The following is a 23,296-nucleotide window of genomic DNA, read 5'->3' on the forward strand; positions in this document are numbered from 1 at the left end:
AATATGTCAACAAGTTATTTGTTATATCTGCCCTGTGAACGTTTTTTTATGAGCCAAATAGAAGTGTATTTTCTATGGATGTGTTCCAATGTTCAATGACAAAAACACAATTAAATCGTTAAGCGCAATCGTTTGTGACAATTAATCGTCAAGTGAAATGTCATGGTAGTGACAGCTCTAACTGTAATTATGCGAGAGCTTTTTGTGGTGAGAGTTTGAACTCTCAACATCTCCTGAACAAGGAATACAGTATATTGTTATTTTGCAAAGCCAACGCACTACACTGATAGTTTTCATAGAATTGCCATCACTTTAAAGCATAGTATACCGTCAAAAATCATGACCATAATATCATACCATAATATGCATTGTATGTTCTTTTGAAAAACATAAAATTATAATAGGTTGAATGAAATATTGATTATATGAGGAGTTTCATTACAATGTGAGATATCCGCCATTGGAAATAATACACCACTCTACAAAACCATTTGCTTGCATGGCTATAATAGCAGTGGTGAAGAGCATTTCGAATTCTCAGTACTTTTACTTCTACTCTACTACATCTCAGATCAAAATATTGTACTTTTACTCCACTACAATTATTTGAAACTTTAGTTACTAGTTACTTTGTAGATTTAGATTTAGAACATACACTTCAGCCCTATATACATTTCCGCCATTTAAAAATGGCCAATCTGCTATTTTCAAAACTTTTGAGTACATTTTGATGCCAACACCTCTGTAGTTTTACTCAAGTACATTTTGAATTCTGGACTTTTATTTGTAACAGAGTATTTCTACATTGCAGTATTTGTACTTTTACCTACAGTACCTTTTCCACCACTTTGCTTTTGTAGTAAACTCCACTCAACCTTTGCCTTCACAAGGGTATTGTGCTCGGTTTTAAATCACTTTCAATAAAAAGATTGAAATGTATATAATTTGTCATGAAATAGTTGAGAACCACTTTCACCACTTTCTGTTTATTCAGAAAACTGTTTTTTGCGAGCCACCTTGGTGTTTTCATGATTCTGCTGTTTGCATTTTGGCTCAGCACCAAAGACTGAGGAGGATGTGCATTATTTTTGTCTTTGAAGCTCCACTCCCACCTGGCCGACACTGTGAAAGCAAACTGAATACTACCATAATTGTGTTTGCTCAAAATCTATATGGGAGTTAATAGTTCTAATGATTATGTGTCATCCTTATTGATTGCTGAGAAAAATAGAAAGATACAGTCTTGTTAAGGTGTGTGTGTGTGTGTGTGTGTGTGTGTGTGTGTGTGTGTGTGTGTGTGTGTGTGTGTGTGTGTGTGTGTGTGTGTGTGTGTGTGTGTGTGTGTGTGTGTGTGTGTGTGTGTGTGCCAAGTACACCATGTACAAGTGATTGTGATGATTTAAATGAGGTACTGTGAGTGAGTGTGAATGGAGATACTATAGCTTGCTTGATTCATACAGTACATTGAAGTGTGACATGGCAGTCGAAAGTATGAATTAGGCTATGCGGGTATACAGTATGTTGTTGTTATTAGCCATTGTGAGAAAGAAGGCCAAGTGAAGTTCATCTACAGATTCTACACCATCTCTGCAGCTCCCCCCTTTTGGCAATCATCTTTAAAGTACATTATTTGATTTTGTTTTCAAATGATGGCTATCTCATTTTTGAACAAAATTCTTGTCCTATACTCTCATGGTATTACTCAATTGATGACATCAAAAATTAATGAATCACTGGATATAGCCATATAGAAATACATATACATATAGAAAAATATATAATATATCATCTGAATGCCCAATGTACAGTACAGCTTTACACATCAGTGTCAGAAAAAGCGCAAAAGACAGTGCTGTGTGGTGGTTATGATATTTATAAAGAGTAATGAGGTATGACAAGTCTAGCTTTTGTTAACTGATGGTCAGATGAACTTACGGTTTCTGATTCAATAGATCAACATGGAAAGGTAGGGCTTTGTCCTTTTTGTGAGGAAAAACACAAATAGGGTAATAATCACTAACTAACTTTTTATTTTTTATTTTTTATATCTGTCATGATGTTAGTCATATACTGTACCTGTCTCCCATTTCTTTTTCCGTTGTAAAAAGAGTACAGCGAGAAGGAATGATTGTAATGCCAACAAGCCTAAAGGAAGCCTGCTAGCATCAAGTAATCTGTATCCAGATGTCTACTGAATTATGGACATCTGGAGGTACAAAAGGCTACTGAGTGCAATACAAATTCAAGCTGGGCAGCACTTCACACTTAAACACACACATAGTGTCTTCATTAGGTTACTGTAGTATATGCAGACTGAAACCACATGGATTTATGTTTTAGTATGCACTGATACATTGAGGTATATTGATGCCAGCCACGGTTCAAATAGTTGATGCACGTTTTCACATTTACAAAATGCTGTTTATCCAATTTGTTAAAAATATCAGTGGCCTGGGCCATTTAATGTATATGTATGTAATATTATATAGACATACTGTAGATTGTACATGACTATATTTGCACCTACTGTTGGAACATGGTATAAAGCCTATTTAGGGGCATACAAAGAATTTCAACATTACCTTGCCATGTAATCAATGTGGGGATCAACAACAGGCACATTACATTTTAGGAAAGTATTACAGTTTTACAACGGAACCATAATCGGTCATTTTGTGTTGGAAAGGAAGATGACTGTTAGATTCCAACATTACCTAATAGTCTAGGTAGGAAACTGACTTCTTGTCCACGCTGCCAAACATAGTGGCTGATGCATTCCATTAATTGATTGATCGTATGACCTCGGCACAATTTTAGTGTCTCATTTTCCACACTGACTATATATTATGCTATACTTTACTGTAGAGTACACAAACTTGCTTCCCTTCAACAGGCCACACAATTCACAATAGATATTACTTGGACCTCATTTTGTGGCTAAATACATAATTAGCCTTCCCAGATATATTCCTATGATTTTATGTATTTCTCTCTGTACTGTGCAGGTTAGAATGGTTGACATGAGGTGTAAATATGGAGGAATGTTGATTTTTAATTGAAGAAAAGTCTTCAGTCAGTTTAGTATAAATCTTTAAAAGGCTTGGAGTAATTAAACATCAGATAGTCCATGTAGTAAAAGTCGTAGATCCGCTGGCGCTCCCACGCACTGACCTGTGCAAAGTATTTTTGCGTGAGGCGCACAGAGGTCCGCTCAGCGCCAGGGTTCCTATCCTTGAAATTTGGCAGCGTGAGGTTGCGTGGCGCCCCAGTCCGTCTCAGGAGGAAGTTGGACTCCTCCTCCATGTTCTCAAACTTGCCGATGAAGTTGTAGTCCAGCAGGCAGGGGTTGCACAGCTGGTTGGCGGGCTCCCAGTGAATGTCCATGCCCACGGGCCGGTGCACGTCCAGCAGGTAGCGCACAAATTCCTGGAACGTGACGCCGCTGCCCGTGCTGAGGGCCGTCCGGGACGCGTTCGCCCTGTACTTGGAGATGATGGGCTTCCCGAACAGCGAATGGTAGTAGTTGTTGGGGTTCTCGAACTTGTCCCGGTAGGCCGACACCAGCCTCTCCAGCGGCTCACGGACGAACACCACCTTGGCGTAGGTCTCCAGGCGGTGCATGATGCTGTCGTGGTCGAAGCCGTCCAGCCTCTTGAGGTGGTTGCCGTAGTGGACCGTGTCGTGCTTGATGCTCCGGGTGTCGGGCGCCTGGCCTGCCATCACCATCAGGGTCCTCTTCCAGTTGGAGCAGCCCGCCTTGGGCACCTGGCAGTACAACAGCTTGTACTTGTCCTCCACGAAGATGTTGGCCACGTGGTGCTGCGTGATGGTCCGGGAGATGCTGCTCTTGTACTTGGCGCACATCTCCTTCATCAGCTGCCGCCGCGCCTCCAGGGCGCCCGAGAGTCTGCTCCAGCTCTCCGGCGGGAGGGAGCCCGAGGCAGAGGAGGAGGAAGAGGAAACCACCGACAAAGAGGCGTTGTTGTTGTTGTTGTTGCTGGACGGCTGTAGCAACATGGGACTGGTCTTCAGCAGCTTCCTGTGGCGCTTGGTGACATGGAGGGAGCCCATGTCGTGCTCCCGAGACCCGGGAGTGGCCGTCTGCCGCCTGCTCCTCTCGAAGTCAGGGAACTGCATGGGAGGGATGGGGCTGTGCAGGCCCTGTGCTGCTCTCCGCTGGCCCCCCTCTGGGTGAGGCCTGGGGCCCTCTCTGTCCTGAGTGCATAGCGTCTGGAGCACAAACCATACAACGTTAAACAGACATGCACACACAATTTACAATTTAGGCATTTAGCAGACGCTCTTGATCCAGAGCGACTTACATTTAAGCAAAAAACTAAAGCATGGCATACATTTAAGCAAAAACAAAAAGCATGGGATACATCACATAAGAGATACAGTAGATCAGTGGTTCTCATGTGATTATGGAAGGACCCCCACATTGATATGCAATTGGCCGCGGACCCCGTCGGAAAAGGTTTTGTGCCAGGAACCCCCCCAGAAATATAAAAAATATTCAAAACGTTCCAATACTAATTTATAAATGTTCCAGTACTATCAAGATTTATTTATTTTTATTCAAAAACTGCAGATGTCCAAGCTTTTTGCCACACTGTGAACTTGAAAATGAGTGTATTAACACATTTCGCTGGGGAATGGGATCCCCCGGAACTCCAACCCCCAACTAGGACCCCTGGGGGTTCCCGGACAGCACTTTGAGAACTACTTAAAGAGACAGATATAACTATTATGTTATATTTTTTTCTTTTAGACTGTATTCCTTCATTGTACAAATGAATTGGGTCCTTGGTTATAGGTCCTTGGTTAGGGTGGACTCATTCACCCGATTCTCTGTAATTCAGCACGTCAATGCATGAACAGACCACTTGGTGGCAGTGTTTGTCTTTGCCTTAAATCAGCTCTCGCTGATTGAAACTGGAACTCTGCTTGTGCTTCTAACTGAAATGTCACGCACTGCGCACAATGACACCCACGACCCATCCATAAACTGGAGCTGTAATACCATATAAATGTATTATAAACACTTAATGGGAAAATCTAAATTAGAATCATCTACTGCCTGATAGCCGTCAGATGACACCCAGGGCCACTGTGTATTGTGACATTTTATTTCAATTAGAAGTCCTAATCGTGTAATAAAGCCAATGGACTGGATGTATAATTTCAGTTTTACAACAGGCTAGGTGATGAGACCATCATGAATCTTGGCTCATCCTCCCAATCTCCTCCCTTCTATTAAATCGGTCATCATCAAGCCCTTTTTTAATCCCCCAGGTTGATCTGCATTGAGGCCACAGACTCACATTTCATACGATTTATCTTCTCCAGGACGCCAATCTACATTGTAAAAGCCTCGGTGACAGTTAACTATGAGAGGTACCTATGAACATGGTACCAACGGGACATCTCAAAGTGGAGCCCGTGGACCCACAGGGGTCCTTAGGGGTGGAGGTCCAGGGGGTCCCTGGACAAATGTGTTAATACAGCAATCACAATCATTTTCACCACTTCATCCATATTGTATACGAAAATATCAGCTAATTCATCTGCTATTTCTGAGGGTCTTAACTACTGGGGGTCCCTGGCACAAATCATAGAGAAGATTGTGTACACATCTCAATGCCTATATTTAGGCCAGGTGCAGTGTGCAGATCTTCTTTCTCTTCCTTGATGGTCCCTGCACAAAACCTTTTCAGATGGGGGTCTATGGCCATGGCTATATATATAATTATAATAATATATATATATATTTTTAAGATTCAAGGGTCCATTTATGACACAAAAACGTAAGCTACTACTGTACTAAGGGTCCCATTTGGTTCAATTTGTACATTCTCACAGAGCAGACGAGTGATCTGTAGGGTCGGCTTGGAGACGTGCCTGACATACTGTAGCAACCGAGTTTGGGTTCCCAAACCTTTCCATGCCAAGGACCCTGAAATAGCTATAGCCTCTGGCTGCAGCCCCTGTGTTTTTAGAAATCCCCAAAATAGCTAAAATAGCCGAAGTGCTTTGCGATGTTTGAATCTTTTTTTTTTTTTTTCACTGTGACATGCCCACAATCGAGACGCTAGGTTGAAAGTGGTTAAACTGGGCCCCTACTTTGAAAATATATGGTTTTAAGTTGGCATAACCTAACCACCGCGGTGGTTAGTAAAAACAGAGAGATGTGTTGGGGTGAGCAGTGAGTGGCTTTTCACTTTCGCGGCTCAGTGACGTCATGTTGTAGTTTTCCCAACCACCGCTGTGAATTAGGTTATCGATAACCTAGTAAAAACGGGAGTATGCGTGAGCCTCTCTCTCTTCCATCCTTCAGACACTGCATCACCGATGCTAGGCAGAAACGCAGTATTTCATCCTACAAACAGGCCTTCCTCCCCCACACGCCATGCCTCCATGCCCTTTCCTTTCCAGGGATGTGGAAAGACTAAGGGCGAGGCTGGCGTTTGACCGTGGCCATTAGTCCGCTTGTGTCTCTGGGCATGCTGAGTCTATACGATGGGAAGGCTTGGCCTCTCTCTGCACACTGATGCTATCAGCCTGGGCTGAGGGCTATAGCAGTCTGACTGGGGACTGTTAAAACTGATAAGGCACACAAGCAGCTTTTCAAAGTGAGGCCTGCCAGGGGAGCCAATTGGAAAGAAGAGGGAAAAAGGAACATTATAATGCGAACGTATAGCAGATCGAACTCACAACGCATCACAATGCGCCACATTGTGAGCTTGTAGATCGGCTAATTTCTTTTTTCACAGTTCACACTTTCTTTAAATTTATCCCCACTATTATATGGTCCTTGGCATGGAAAGGTTTGGGAACCTGTGTGTAAACTGATAAGGGGTGTTACTGTTGGCACACGCCTGCGTACAGTACATGTTTGTTTTGAGGGGATAAATGGAGCAAACACTCACCTCTCTGGACTGCCGCGGGGTGCCCCCGAGCTTCACGCCTGCACAGGGAGAGAAGGAAAAACAGCACTTTATAAGTAAACATGTTTTTAGTTTATTGCTGTGCAAGATAACTGGCAAGACAGGAAAAAAATGCAATTTAACGCTTCCTATAAGCTAGCTTGCCCACCACTGAGCACTGGCACTTATTTTGATGCGCTGCTTGGTACACAGGGGGGACAGACAGGTACAGTAGCTCTATCTGCGTAATGAGCTGCCACAAGCATGGAAAGTATTGGTAAATGACTTGTGCTGCCAGTAGTTGTAAGCACAAAGGGGGGAGATGCAGAGGAAGGGAGATAGGAATGAATAGAAGGAGGAAGAGAGGGGGGGGGGGGGGGGTCTGTTCTATTTTTGAGGGAACGAGAGCAAGTGAACAGTAACGACTTAAGACAGAGAGTGAGAGAGGGAGATGGAAAGGAGAGATGGGGAGTGAGAAAGAGTTGGAAAAATAAAGATGAGAGCCACAGCCTATACAGTCATTAGTGGTGGAAGGAGGGAGAGAGAGAGAGCTCCAGTGACAGATAGATTGGTTTTGGTGGCGGGCGGCAGCAGCCATCAGAGGACTGCAGGAAGGACAGGTGGCTTGTGCTCTGGCAGATGTTAGCCGGCAGGACAGCCCAGATGTGTCTTTAGTGGTCTGTCTTCCAGCTGGCTGGACATCTCCTTTTCCCACTCCCCCACTACCACCCTCTCCCCTTCCCGTTATCCCCCATGGACCCCCATAACCACACCGCCCCACCCACCCCCTCACCCCCACATCCCCACTGATGTGTAATCAGAGTGACAGCCTGGAAGCTCAGGCTCCACGGCCGCTGAAGGTGGCAGGCGTACACCTCTGCCTGAGTGGCCTGTCACTTCCAATTTGAGGCCGGAATTGATAGGAACCTGGAGAGATGGGGTGGGGAGGATGAATTGAGGGAGGGTTGGGAGTGGGGTGGGGCAGGAAGACGCTATAGGGCCACAACCTTCCCTAAGTGATGAGATCTTGCAGCGTCTCCAGCTTAAAACACAGCAGCACAGTCGGAGGGGAGACACTGTACCACCGTGATGATATGTTGCAATGTTCTTTTTAGTTTAGCATGCACCAGAGAGTGGTGTGTGTTGGGTAAGGGTTGTGTCTGGCCCTCTCTACATGTAGAATTTATTTTTTCTCCCTCCCGACTCCTCCGTTCTAGTGGAGGAGACACGAGGGTGGGTGGCGCTCAGCGGCACTGGCGCTTGACATTTTCTAATCTTGTTCGGGGCTCGCTCCTGCACCATTTGATCCCCTAACCCTAATGATAGCCCGCGTAGGACCGTGAATCTTTGATGTCAGTTTACATTGGTAAATATAAAATCCATGAATATTTATCACGACACACACACGACCAGCCACCACCGAACCCTGTGAAAACATAGGCTACAAGTACAACGGGAGCGATAGTGTTATGAGGCCACACATCCCCCATCTCCCTCCCGCGCTGCTAGGCCTCGACCATCCCCGCCAAGATACGCACTTTGATATTGATCCAACAAACCCCATCGAGGTGGTAATTGAAATCTCCACAGGTCTAATTAGATCCCACGTGGAGTTGTTTTTCGTTAGGAGGTTGTTAAGATGTTGTCACAGACGTAGATGACTGTTGATACTGTGTGGCCAAGAAAGGGCGATAGGCCCATTCGTTCAATACTTAGTGCAGTGTCGGTTGTCCTTAACTCAAAGTACACTGTGAAATCCTCAGCGTTATTATGGTCTCTTCTGGGTTCATTTGGTTACATTTGTAAGAGTTAAAAATGAAGGATTACGTTCGTTCATGCAGGGCACGGGAGTCAAATATGCCTCAGCTGTAATCAGCTGTCAGTCTGCTGATTGTTTTCAATCAGCCACGCTTTTCTACACACCAATCACACCTCATTCCCTCAACGAGGCGGTCTGTTAAATACAGCGCCCTCCTACACTGCTTTTCAATTGCTGCCACACGCTGCTGCTGCCAACACCACCCCAGCCTCCACAGCTCTAAACTGAATTCAATGAATGTTCTATGGCTTTAATATTAAAATGCATTCAAGTTGGCATGACTTTAAATGTCTTGCTACTTAGGATACATCATTAAGGCCAGTTCACACCAATGCAACTCTTTGCAACTCCTTGCATAGAAACAATGTTTTAAGAGAGGAGCCATATGTATTCCGTTGCTATAATAAAGAGTGCTCCCGACTCAAATGGATTAATTAACACAGCGAGTTTCACTATGTAGCCAGTGAGACTATTCTGTCTGATTGCTGAGCAATCTGAATCAGTCTGGACAACAAACAAAGTAAATACAAAGGGTTTGTTCTCTTGTATGTTTTATCCCCACCTCAATCCCCGCAGCTGCTCTGTGAAGCGCTTAGCGCTGCTGTTGTTCACCAGATAGGTCGAAGGTGTGTTAGAAATTAATATGACCCAACTCTCCACCAATCTTCACCAATCTAAAAACACAAGTTATACTGTAGGATTAACATTTGCCTGCATCAGAAAAATGCAATTTCTTTTTTTTGTGAGACAAAGTGACTTCTGATTAAATCAGCCCTTTCTGCATTTCTCGACAGACAATAATTCCAAGTAATGTAATGAGATGAAACTGAATCTAATTTTGTTTCGTTTTCGTAAACATCATTTATCTCTGTAGTGCGTGTTTGGTCACGGCTAATATTTGCTGTTTGATTGCAATTTCACAGTCAGTCAATTCCATTCAGGGTAAGTATTAATGCTATTGATTTTCACTGTCGTGTTGTGATGCAGTGATGAATTGTTAACAGAGGTTTAATCTCTTGGAGCTCTGGTACAAGGTCTTTTTCTTTTTTTTTCACCATCATTTTCTTTGCCATGTAAAGACTTTTTCCAGTTCAACAGTGATGTGCACCACAATACGAGACAGGCAAATCATTTACATCTCCCAAAGTTCCGTACTGGTCTGTGTCAGTTCTCCATCAGATACAGGGGGGCCCAGCTATGGAACACCTATACAGCAATCTCATCAAATTCTTCTTCATTAAAAGAAAATAAGTTTAGGACCCACTTAATTGACCAGATCACTTAATTATTATTTCTTTGTATCATCTATTCTTTTCTCTAATCATGTAGATAACCAACAATTCTAATCATGTTCTTGTTGTGTTTTTGTTTTGTTGTTTTGATCATGTTTTATATACTGCAATCATATTTTGTAAAGTCATATTTATGTAAAATGTTTCATTATAATTTATATAGGCCTCGTATAAGCCCCTTGGGTTTTTTGCCTCAGCCTAGCACTTTACCCTTCTTATATTTTTATGTTCCCTGTGTTGTTTTTATACTGTGCTGAATAAATAAAATACAAAATACACCAATGTACCTCACACATTCCCTCATGTTAACCCCTTTAAGACCTGAGACCCGGTTCTAAAAATGTCTTCTTAAACAGTTTTCTGAAGAAAATAAATTGCTATGTCAGTGGTGCTCACACTTTTTCATGTCAAGGACCCCAAAAATTATGTGTTTGGCCACCTCCGACCTCCATTTCGGCAGCGGCTCCGGAGGTAGAGTACTTGGAAACCTAAGGTCCCCGGTTTTATTTTCAGCTCCTCATGGCAAAGTGCTCCTGATGAGCACGTTGGTGCCTTGCATGGTTTATTCCACCATATCATCGGTGTGTGAATTGTTGAATGTGATGTACATTGTAATGTAAAGCGCTATAAATGCAGTCCATTTACCATCTCAAAATATTTAGTTCCAGGGACCTCTAGAAGCAAAGATTTGAGTTGAAAATGTATATTCAAAGAGCTGCAAGTTTATAGCTATGAGCTTGTATATCTGCTATTTTGTAATAGCTAAATAAATCTAAAATGACACGGATGCTTTCAGAGAGAGAGAGAGAGGGAGAAGTACTGTATGTTATGCACTTTGTTTTGCTGGCATTCTCGTTGGTAATTTAGCTGACACCAGGACGTGACTGAACAGTGGAATTGAATCATTGACCTTGTCCTCGGTTGTCCTCCTCCTCCTCATGCCTCAGTCCTGAACATCCTCTCCTTTGCTGACAAAGGCCTCTGAATATTCATACTGTCAGTGTTTATGGGGAGAGAGCTGTGTGTGGACTGTGGAGAGGGCTTGAAAGGGTGCACACATCATTAGTGGGGCTTTTGCAACGCCAACACACATTTGCTCTCCTGCCACTGTCTCCAAGGCGGGGCATGAGGACACAGTAACAATGTGAAACAATGATTATTAACAATAATTATATGCCATCCTATGGGAGCTATGGGAGGACTTTTCTGGCGTTTCTGTTCTGGTCAAGGAGTGCAGGAGTGGGTGGAATTGGCAGGGCAACTAACTTTCATAAATAGTCATTCAACACATCCAAGTGACTGACCCCGAACTGGGGCTGGGCAATTTATGGATATGGTATCTTAATGATATAGAGGGTATGCACGTGACATCATCATATAGCCTATCCTGGAAGTTATGCGGGAATGCCTACTGGGTGGCAAAAAAAATACTTTCTGGCGTACCACCTGTTTTGAATTTGCATGTGATGCAGGAGGTTGCTTTACTGATAACGAGCGCTTCTAAACTCTGACACTTGAACAATAATCATCTGCAAGGAAGTAGCTCAACATGTCTACTGTGGATTTTTATTAGCCTAAACAAACACTTTGCAGATAGAAAGAGGATAATTGATCAAGCTTTTTGTACAGCTGCAATGTTGGTGAGTTTGACGTTGTTTAATACAGTCAGATAGGACTTTTCTATTTGGATTTGGGAAATTGCATCTAGTTGCCACCTTGCTGGCAAGATGGGCGTGGTCTGCATATGTTGTGATATATTTTACCACACCCTCCTACCACCATCTATTCTACAAACTGCACTCACTGACTGTACAAAGGCTTCTCAGCCTGGTTGTTCATGGGAATAGGGAGCCCTGGCTTCTAGTGTGTGCTGGTTTATCAGAGAGGAAAATGCTTGAGAACAGAGGTATTATGCTCTTAAGCCTAGTCTCAGGTTGTTATATTGGGAGATAAAATGGCATTGAGGCATTCAGCAGTTGCTGGGGGTGAAAGGGGTGTGGGTATAGGAGAAGCTGAGGGAACAACGTATATCACAAGTTTGATGGCTGATGTGTGACACCGCGAGCAGAGCCGGGGATAGGCAATTGATTGCTTTGGGCTGACGGCTTACTGCTGGCAGAGCCTCCTAAAAGGCTATATCTATAATAGTTGTTGAAATACTGTCACTCTGCTACTGTTTACATGACGACTTACAGGCCTGGAGATTCTCTTCCTCCCTCCCCCACCTCCCCACGTTCACTCACTCAGGTTGACTTTTAGTTTGAACACTGACAGCGTTCCACACCTAAAGACGAGTCTTCCATACCTAAAGACGAGTCTAGTCTTTATAGGAGAACCTAACAGAGAAACCGGGTTTTGTGTGGAAAAATAGGAAAAAAAACGAAGTGGCGGATATTTTCTTAACCACCCCATAGGACAAATAGTGAAAATAACCAATCTAATTGATTGATTGATTTATTTTACGGTTTTTAAACAGTACAGTGGTACTATTTTACAATGATTGTTAAAAGGATAACACAAAAAGGCATAAGGACTTGTTTCCATTGTTGTCCTAAAAGCTCATAACACGCAATGTGATATATTGATTGACCAATAATTTTCCCCAAGGGATGCAAGCAACAAGCATTAATGTGGTTATCATGCATTTGATATCATCAAACATATATTTCAAACGTATAAAGAGAGACATATCCCAACTAAACAGGAAATGCATTATTTAGTAGACCAGAAGCAGAGATGCTAATATACTGTATCCCCACCGTCCATAGAGGGGGGTGTGGGCAGGTATTATCATCCCCCCCCATCTAATTGAACCATCAACCCGGTGTATGGGACTGTCGAAAGTACTAGTAGTATCTTGTACTAGTATGTTATGGATGAGGATACAGATGGATCAAGTGGAGCTCTAGTCTGAACCTGTAAAGTTATCCAATCAAATGAAACCCGTTCAACCACCCCAACGCAACCCACTTTGTCATCGTGATCCCTGTGACCTATTACTAAATTTAACTCTGAACTGCCTCGTAGCCAATTTACAGCACCTGACGGCGGGTGGAGTGGGGGGGTTAGAGTTGATAGAGTGATTAGTGCAGCACATAAATTATATCTTATTCATGATGCCACGCAAGCTTCGCCTCGCGACCCCTGACCCCATATGAAGGTCAACAATTGGACAGAGCCATAAATCCTTGATCTCACGCGCTCTTATTAGTTGGGATTCACAGGGAGAAACAGGGGGAACCGTGGCTCTTACAACATCCTCCCCCACTACCAGCACATTAAATCTGCTCACCTTTCCATAATATAATAGATAAATTAAACATTGGTTTGGCTCATCATTCTTGCCGACGACATGCAGGGCACCGGCGAATGCACACTAAACCTAGAGCATCAATATTGGGACCAGATAAAATCCTGAGCATTATGGCGAAGGGGTTGTTTGTCATGTGGGTCCATCCATGGCAGTATTTATTTTAGTTTTTCTACTGTGGTGAGTTGCCATGAATGCTGGGTGTCTCGTCAACATCAAGTCAGTGCTTAAAGGATGACTTCACCCATTTTCAACCTATCTTCATATATTTGGTCCTCAGTAATGCTCAATATAATATGGGGAAGATAAAACATCCGCACACTGTTTTTAAGCTCCAATGTTTCGGTCCTTGAAGACCTACACGGTCGAAACGTTGCGCATTAAAAGTATGTTTTTCAGCTTAGGAACAGTGTGGAGGAGGTTTTACTGTATCTTCTCCTTGATTATCACCTTGATGCCTTAACCTGACTCTGAGTTCACAAATTCACAACACAGCCTCCATCTGGGATTGCGCAGGGATTGGCGTTGACCCACGTCAAGGCGTACCAATCAGGGATTGGCGTTGACCCACGTCAAGGTGTACCAATCAGGGATTGGCGTTGACCCACGCCAAGGTGTACCATTCAGCGGCAGCTACGGGCGGGATCTTTGCGAGACCAGGTGTGGCGGCATTGAGAAGCGTCTGTTGCAATTCTATTTCCTATTGCCTTAAAATTGGAAAATAGTCTTCTATTCTTGGAAGCAAGCGAAGACATGACCTACACATCTGACACGATAGTTAGTTTTTGTGTTAAACCTAATGCTATCAGACTACAGAGATTTCAGATGGAAGTAGCTTGTGAAACAAGTGTGAAGCAAGCTTCTTCAATCCGGCGAAGTCAGGTTATTGATGTCAAGCACCTGGCCTAAATATACCATGTGCACACAATCTTCTCTGTGAACAATATTATATGGTACCATTTTTGTCTACTTGGTCTAACGGTGACATCATTGATGGGAAATCCAAGCTAATAGAAACTGCAGGCTTTCTATTCCTGGAAAGTTGTCATGCTATAGTATAATGGAAGCCATTGTTCTTGTGTTAAAAAAACAACTGCCTGGGCCCTGGCTCAGCGGTCCAGGCACCTTGGCTGGTAATCCAGTCTGGCAGTGTGCCGCGGGTTCGACTCCCGATCCCAACGGCCTTTACTGCATGTCTTCCCCCCATCTCTCTCCCCATTTCCTGTCAGCCTACTGTCTGTCCGACAGGCGAAAGCCAAAAATAACTAATTTAGAACAACTAAATAACGATGATGTCACTGGTAGGCAGGTTTATACAATTTTCAGCGTTAGTGAGGACTGATTATATGAAGATAGTTTGAAAATGGGTGAAGTGAAGTGAAGTGAAGCGGATGTGCGGATATAGGTTAGGTTCCTTTACAATTTAATGTTTAATCCGTTGGATGGCACCTCGCAAGGACTGATGTGCTGTGCACCTTTGGTAACCATGCCAAAATTAGTTTGGATAATTAATTAATTATCTTATAAAAGTGGCCCAAAAGAAGCCTCTTCATAAGGGGTTTTCTTTTTCTTGTTTTATGTGTCCCCATAAAATAAACTGTGCTAGCGTTCTAATGATGACAATTGGCAAGAAGAAACTGTTAGTGAGGCGTGACTAAAACCCACGGTAATAATCTGCTCCATGCTTTAATTCGTTTGGGGGATTTCTTTGGCTTTATTTTTGGTCATAGAAATATTATTCTTGTTCCAAGTTATCAGTATTCATATTAATCTATGTAAATGCATTATAAGCTCACAATAAATGACATGTTTAGTACTAATAATCTGTGATGCTAAATATAAATATAAAGGTTAAAAGGTGTACTGTAGTCGAAATGTTTTGTTCTACTGACACGGGATATAATCATAAATTCCACATATAACCACAAGAAGCTAATTTTGGATTTCTTCAACTTCAACAATTTCTTCAGATTGCATGAGTATTATTTGATACATATTTATACTTCTTTCCCTTCTGACTATTTCTGCATGAAACACTTAATCAAAACAAGGCAGCGCATGCTTACCAAACAAGATGCTGTAAATATTTCAGGAGGAACAAAACAACATACTGGAAGGGATATAAAGTTAAAAATGAATTAAAATAAAAACAAATACTGTATGAGCACTACGAAAAGCTCTTTATAAAACTGATCTATAACCAGGAATGTCTTATGTGCCTGACTTTTTCTTCCCATCAATTTCTTGCCAAAGAAGAACTACCGAGAACATCTGGATTGGCTGCCATTACAGCAGTTCTTGGCTGTACTTACTTTACAGCAGTGCACAAACAGTGACCTTTTTTAGTGCCAATTTTGCAGTTCAATCATAAAAATGTATTTGTCAATGATGAGGAACCAACGGAATTTAGGGAGACAAAGCGTCATGAACAAATATTTTGTCTGTCAGGTGGAAACCTTGTGAGTCCAAACCCATTCCTATTTAAAACATAACAATTTAAAATAGTGATTAGCTGATCTGCACGCCTTGTGAGGTTGTAGATCTGCTAATATCACTACTTTTGTGTGACACCCTGTATGATGAAGTAACAAAATAAAATCAAATAAAACATTTGGAGATACACGGTTTCTGCCCAGACGGCAAACAAATTGTTCTTTGTGTCAACGGAAGGCCGTTCTGTTAGCTTTGTAACAGCTTTGTACTCCATCTCAACACTCCACAAGTTACCTTCAAGGTTGGGAGTGTATAGACGCCAACATTTTCCTCCGGAAGATTTCCATGGAAACAGAGCAAAGCTTGTGTGTGTGTGTGTGTGTGTGTGTGTGTGTGTGTGTGTGTGTGTTGAGGTGTTTGGTTGGTTGTTTTAATATCACGCAGAGAAAGCCGAGGGAGAGGCGTGGCAGCAGAGACGTGTAAACAAATCTACCCGTCAACAGAGATCCAGGGGGTTAACTGAATTTGTGGCATATAGGACTTGCGATGCGGGGAGCTTTTAATTGGCATCCATCTTATTTAGATGCAGCTCTTGACCTCGGCAGAGAACATGTACACACAGCACAGCACGGAAATAGCATTATAGCGTTTGTTCACCACCAAGTGTTAACGTTGCGCAGCTTAACACACACACACACACACACACGCCAGGGAGGAGGCCTAGTACAGTACAGTACAGTACAGTACAGTACAGTACAGTACAGTACAGTACAGTACAGTACAGTACAGTACAGTACAGTACAGTCTGATTTTTCTGAAAGAACAAGACCCTCAGCTCTTGATAAAAGTCAAAGATTGTCAGTGATCCCAAAGTGGTTTAATGGATGTGTCACTAACATTTACTGCTCTGGCAGACCTTTTGAGCGATGTCTACTGAAAGATTAGTGGGGGGCATAGGGCAAAAATATAATCCATTAAATTATCTCAGAATGCTACTAAAAAACATGATCGAGGGGCAACACCCACACACATAGTACCAATAGTGCTGCTGTTGCAATGCCTGGCAGAGGCCAGTACATTTTGCACCAGCAGCTGCAGTGAAGTTGGCTTCTGCGATGGACCGGTACCTCATTAAAAAGCTCCAACTGTTACCAAAGGAAGGGACCCAAATCCTATAGGCTGTCACCAACACTAGCAAATAATACGGATAGAATGCTGCCACAGTCCCACTTATAAATATACTGGCTTGGTGTTAATAGGTTACTTATTCTGTGAAGCGTATGGGGCTCTCACTAACAAAAAACTTTTAACATTTAACAATTGAAAAATAATGTTCAGCTTCCTTTCAAACGAGCAGCAACTAATGAGACCTTGAGTTTTTTTTCTGTACGCGCAGAGAAGTCAAGGGGCAACAATGCAAGCGTATATTTCCGTGGGCGCGTGACAATTTCACGGGAACGCGCCCACGGAAATATACGCTTGCATTGTTTGTTTCGAGCACACGCCTGCGACTGACCAGATCTGGATTCTGTTTGGCTTGTTTTAACGCTTGTGTTGTCGTGCCCTTCATGAGCAGACCTGGAGCAGACCTATCGTTGATCCAGGTGACAACATCTGCGTTAATCCATGCCCGTCAATAAAGGTTTATTGTCACCACAACAATTCCAGCGACAGTTCATTACGACATGGACTGGCAGGAGGCTACTTCTAATTATCTCTCGCTGGACCCACCATTCATTCGCTAATAGTTCATTCATATACTCCCACTAATCAGTCAGAATGTTTCCCATTCACTTAAAGCTAACTCTCCTCGCCTCCTCCCTGTCGCATTTAGTTCTGTAATGGGTGATCCTGTGATTATATGTGATTTATGGGTTACTATGATATGTGGTATCTAGTTCTGTAATGGGTTATAAAGTGATTTATGGATTGTTCCATATGTGTGATATATGTATCGTATCTTGAATCTTCATATGCATCTATGTGATATATGGCATTCAATATTTGAAAGTTATTACGTTGTTTATGTAATGCTAAATGCTCTGCTCTGGGGGTTTGTGATCTCAGATTCTGTATGTTGCACAGCTAATCTGTAATATCACATGAGCGGAGCCACACGGCCAAACTAAATGCATATAGCTTTGCAATAAATGGTATATACGGCGATTAATGAACAACGTCAATGCTAGAGACTTTAAAATTAAGAGTGGTCCGATCACGTTCTTTGGGGGACAATCCCAATCAGCGATTTTTATTTTCTATATTTTTATCGGCCGATACCTTTTTTTCTTTTTTACTTAGAACAGCAAACCTGGCACCCAACGATGTTTTCATATACCCAGTTGTTTTTGGAGCGAAAACTTCTGGTATGTTATGGAGTGTTGGTAGTGTCTGGCATGTTGGCTCCCACAATTTTCAAATGCCTCCGCCTAATACTCTCCTAATACTGTACTTTGGAAGGTCTGTAAATGAGTACAAAATAAGCCACCATCCCTTTGCGTTTTGGCTGTGCAGTCACAGTCCTACTGGAAACGGATGACCTGAGCCTGCCAAAGATTATAGCACATCTACAAGCTCACATGTCATGATGTGAAGCGTTGTGAGCTTGTAGATTGTAGACCGTAGTAGTATAAATGAACCATTAGTGTTGTCCCAATCTAGAATGAATGCTAGAATCAATCTCTTGAAGGCTAGAACTGCAGTAGAAGAGGGAATGTTACACTAATTTGGGCTCTTCTGACAGTAGCTACTAATCTTTGATTTGTTGAAACACCTGTGAGGCTGTAGCATGCAATGCATCATTAGGCCTCATTCACACGTACCAAACACCAATCAAGCAAATGTTTGGTTGTTTTTTTGTTTTTTTTGGGCCACCACAATGCTTTTCCAATGGGAGTCACATGGTTTGATCAAACATTTGTGTTTGATTGCTGATTGCTGGTGGTGTTCTGCCCCTCCCCCCTCATCAAACACAAATGCTTGATAAAAAATAAAAATAATATATATATATATATATATATGTGAGACAAAAAAGGGACTCCTGCATATCCAAAAAGACCCGTAGGAGGTGCAAGTCTAGTTAGCAGGCATAGACATCAAAAAGAGAAATACATACATACATACATACATACACACAAACTATGTTTAGAATTTAAATTGGTCTGTTAATGGCTACTCTCTCACCGTTTTCTATCACTTGAGTTAAAAAGCAATGGCAGATCCTTTTATTGTAACCCGTGTGTGTGCATGCGGTCTGCCGGGGGTTGCTTGTGATCGCTTGAAATGCTCTGCACCGCTGCGTCTTCGTTAAGCGGACATGTCCTCGTGGCCACCCCCATTTGCTGTGAGATTGGGAACTTGAATTGGCCCTGGCCCTGTCACTGTTTACCTACACCTTCCCCTTTGAGCAAACTTCCACATTCCCTCATGCACTCCTCGTTTTCCTGTCACGTTACCACTGAATACAGCAGGGCCGTGATGAACTGGGACGGGTGAGTAAAGCGCGGCGGACGGCGGCTGAATGCTAAGTGGATTTCAAAGGAGGGTGGACTGGCCGCCCTCGCATGTGTTTGCAGATCAGCAGGTTCGATACTCGCCCACTGTCTGGAGTTCAGTATCCGGGTCATTAATCCTACATGGTATATGGCAGTAAGCCACAGGGGTACCTTCCACCGAGAGAGAGAAAACAAGAAAAAAGGGGTCTTTGGTCCTCTCCTCCAACTGGTCAAGCATCGTAGCTAGACTGACAATTAAAGGAGAATCAGATCACAACGGGTGTGAAAAGCTAGCGCCACAGAGCACCTTGCTCACTGAATCTGAACTCTGAAGTGCATACAATACCGATTGACTAGCTGTCAAAGGGAAGATGCTGCTCCTTGGCTTGAGTGGGAGTCGGGAAAAAAACGTTGTTAGCTTGAACTCCTTCAAGCTTCTTCAGTACTTTTGACTGCAGACGACACGATTCGGAACATTAAGTCCAATAGCCGATACAAACGCTTTCTAAATCAGTAGTTCTCATATGTTTTGTGCCAGGGACCCCCCCCCCCCGTAAGTGACGTGCTGTGAGCTTGTATATTTGCTATTTTTGAGTTTTGAGAACCATTGTTCAAAAGAGTTTTCTGAAAACCGTATATACAGTATATAGCTAAAATGACAGATGCTTTCCCGGGTTTTAATGGGTTAAGCTCATTTATACTCCATTGCACGACGGTGACACTTGCCAACAAGTACTGCTCCCTCTTGCACACATTAGGCACTCGATACTTTAGTGTCTGAGAACAGCCCTGAGATCTCGCCTCTGTGCTTCAAATCCCATACCAAGCATGAGCGCCCGGCCGTGGTAGTAAACGTACAGTACGTAACGTACCGCATATCTAGCCTCTAGCTCTTTCCTGTTTGCTTCTTCTTCCCATACCTCTGGTCTCAAACCTCTGTCGTTTTCCTCCCACTCTGTAGCCTAGTCTTTTATTCCATCCATCTCTACCTCTGAGGCATGTAACCTCTGGCCCAGTGACCCACAGCCTCCAAACAAAACTGTTGATAACAACCGCAACGAAGCAACAAGCACACCAGCTGTGGTCCTCCTTGACTGGAACGTTAACACCCACCTCGCTGCAGAATCTATCATCAGCCGATCTGCAACAGCCACAATGATATTTGTGAAAATATGTTTTAATAATAACAGTTTGTGTGTGTGTGTGTGTGTGTGTGTGTGTGTGTGTGTGTGTGTGTGTGTGTGTGTGTGGCAGCGTTTCAAAGGACCAGAAAGACCTGGTTATTTTGGGGAATATAAAGACATGTATGGACGACTCCGAAGTGACTCAATCCACGCAGAAAGTCAACGCATTTCAACAGATCCACATACGTACATGGTGAACCCCATTGTGCTGTGCCGTGCTACATTTTGCTTCGTCTATTGGTGAGTTTCATTATTGTCTCGTTTATATTCATGGTCTAGTCTCTGAAATCAGTGTGTTTATGATTAGTTTGTTTTAAGAAATACGGATACATGATGCAGCAGCGTGTTTTTGGCTATGCAGCTGTTCTGTGTGCATCGCGTGTGCACGTGACTTTCCGTGGTTCCATGACACCACTGATGATTTCTTGATCGCCTCTTGTCTTGATTGTTTAAACATGACGACATGGGCCCCTATGCTCGATAACAGCTGGGCCCAAACCTTATTGATAACGTGTACTCAATAAGCTTTTTGGATTTTGTCGGATATCAGTTATCGAGCTCCATCCCTACTTGTAACAAGCAGAGTTGGACTGCCGGACTGCATTACACAAACTCTAATATCATATTACGCTGAGCCTAAAGATAGTTATTACAGCATATGGACATACAGTGCTGTATGAACCCCTCATAGGCAGAAACTCCATAACTTTTTTACTTGGAGGGAATGATCAGTAAGCTTCCCCTAAGAGGGTTGAAAAGGTCAAAGACCAAGGTCAGAATACAACATTTCAGCAACAAAGAGACTTGAGATGAAGTGTGATGCATTTACAATTCCAGGGAATTCTGAGGTAACTTCTTGAAGTGCGGGGCAATTGATAGTATATTATGTTCATTAATTAAAACATTTCTGTCCATATTTCACCAGGAAAAAATTAATTAGGGAATGTAATCAGGAAATTGAAACAGAGTGCCAAGTCAGTTTGACTTTCTTCTGAAGATTGTGTAATACATAATTTAGATTGGCTATGTATAATTTCTCATATCAAGGACCTGACTGAGGAAACATCCTGAAAATCTTCTTCTGAGTAAATTAACTTTGCTAGATTAATTCTGTTAATTAGCACATGAACCACGGCCTCCCTATATTCTGGGGAAGAACTGTGAAAATAGCAGATCTACAAGCTCCAGATAAATGGACTATGAAGTCCACGGGCCAATCACAGCACTTTTCTTTGAATTTCTTTTGATGTCATGAAACCTTTAAGCACTATATACTTCATCATATGATGCATAGCTAAAACTATTTTGAAAAATAGGGGATACCCTTCTTCTGAATAGCATTTAAACATTCAATCCCCTTGTCTCCCTTCCACATACATTGTACTGTACATGTCCACCCTTTTTATTGTCTGTCTGACTATCTGTATGTCTGTCTGTCTACGGTTCCTTTTGACTCCCTGTCAAGTGAAAATGCCAGAAAGACGCCGTAGAGCCACGCTGAGCTCCAAGGCTTTACTAATTTGACAGCGAGCAGTAGAATAATTGGAGTTTCGCATTTACGTGACAGTGTGTCACTGACGGAAACGGCCCGAGACTTAAGCCTGATTATATGTCGATGACGTTGTGCACTTCTAGATCTGCTGTTCTCGGTGAGCAACGAGTATACATCAAGCATTAAGGTCTCCACACACCGGGCAGGAAGTCGGATTTTTAAGCGGCGTTTCTCCATCGGGTTTCCGAAAGACGCGGCCGGTGTGCAACCACCTTTGGTCTGACTGAAGCTTGGGAGCGGGATGTACAGTGGTTGTAACTTGTTTGTTGGTCGGTCGGGTGTAGATTTGACAAGGCAGAGAAGAAGAGCGTTAATGAGACAAAACTCACAGGCTGGCCTTTAGTCAGAGCTGCTTGTACTTTGAAGGCCATGCAGGAAAATGCTGTTGCAATTCTGCAAGTAATTCTTCATTCTGGCCTAGATCACCATGGTGTGAAGAACTAACTGACGTTGGTCAGAGTTATGACGACCCTTTTCTACTGATGAAAACGAAATAAAAGACTATATGACTAAAACTATGATTAAATATACTGGACATTTCTTCTACTGTACCAATAAAAACTAGAAAAGGCATTTTCTTTTTAGTTTATTAAAGAACAGGAAAGACATTCTGGTTACTGAACAAACATGCTATAACATGGAGTACTATATATCAGAAACATATGAAGCCATTTAACTGAACACGTATTTTAACAAAACAAAATGTATGTCCTGTCTGTGTGCTCTCTATACTGTCTGTCTGTGTGCTCACTCACTACACTGCAAGGGCAACAAAAAAACCTCATCATTTTATCTCACATACCTTTTCTTTCATGCCATCTTATCTCACCTCATTTTGTCCATAATGAGCACAGGCAATATTGAGGGAGAGTGGCAGTGATAACTGTGCCATCAAAGGAATTGTGTTCCTTTTGTGTGAATTACAGTTTATTCCCACAGGGACTGTTTTTTTCTATTCACTGGCTGTGATGTCTGGAGTAATTTAGCGCAATCTCCCGCTGTCATTATGGATTAGTGTTTTAGCCTTGCCTGGATCCAGACCACTGTATAGCTGCTGTGAACTGTTTAAGGTTTGTTATAGTGTATGAGGCTGAGAGAGTGTGTGCCGGTTTGTATTTGAGCATGTGCCTGCAGGCTTGTGTTTGTACACATTTTGTCCACGTCACCTCTATCACCTAAGAAAAGGGTCCCAAAGCTGTGACATGACTGGCTTCTGCTTTAACTGTATACCATATATTTTGAGCATTGAGGTGGATTTGGAGAAGTTACAAAGCTTCCAGGCTGCA

General features: G+C 42.7%; 1 protein-coding gene across 1 annotated transcript in view; it reads right to left on the reverse strand.

Annotated features, from left to right (window-relative positions):
• Positions 1-3,078: 3,078 nt before the first annotated feature.
• The window catches only part of chst8 (carbohydrate (N-acetylgalactosamine 4-0) sulfotransferase 8), a gene marked incomplete at both ends in the record, with an annotated part of 237,810 nt that continues 217,592 nt past the window's right edge, over positions 3,079-23,296 (reverse strand). Inside the window, 2 exons of the mRNA XM_083791685.1 lie at positions 3,079-4,230; positions 6,930-6,967. Coding sequence (XP_083647811.1) covers positions 3,079-4,230; positions 6,930-6,967 — 1,190 coding nt within the window. The remainder of the gene's footprint in view (positions 4,231-6,929; positions 6,968-23,296) is intronic.

Source organism: Protomyctophum parallelum (assembly GCF_964188405.1).
Source record: "Protomyctophum parallelum genome assembly, chromosome: 2".
Lineage (NCBI taxonomy): Eukaryota > Metazoa > Chordata > Actinopteri > Myctophiformes > Myctophidae > Protomyctophum > Protomyctophum parallelum.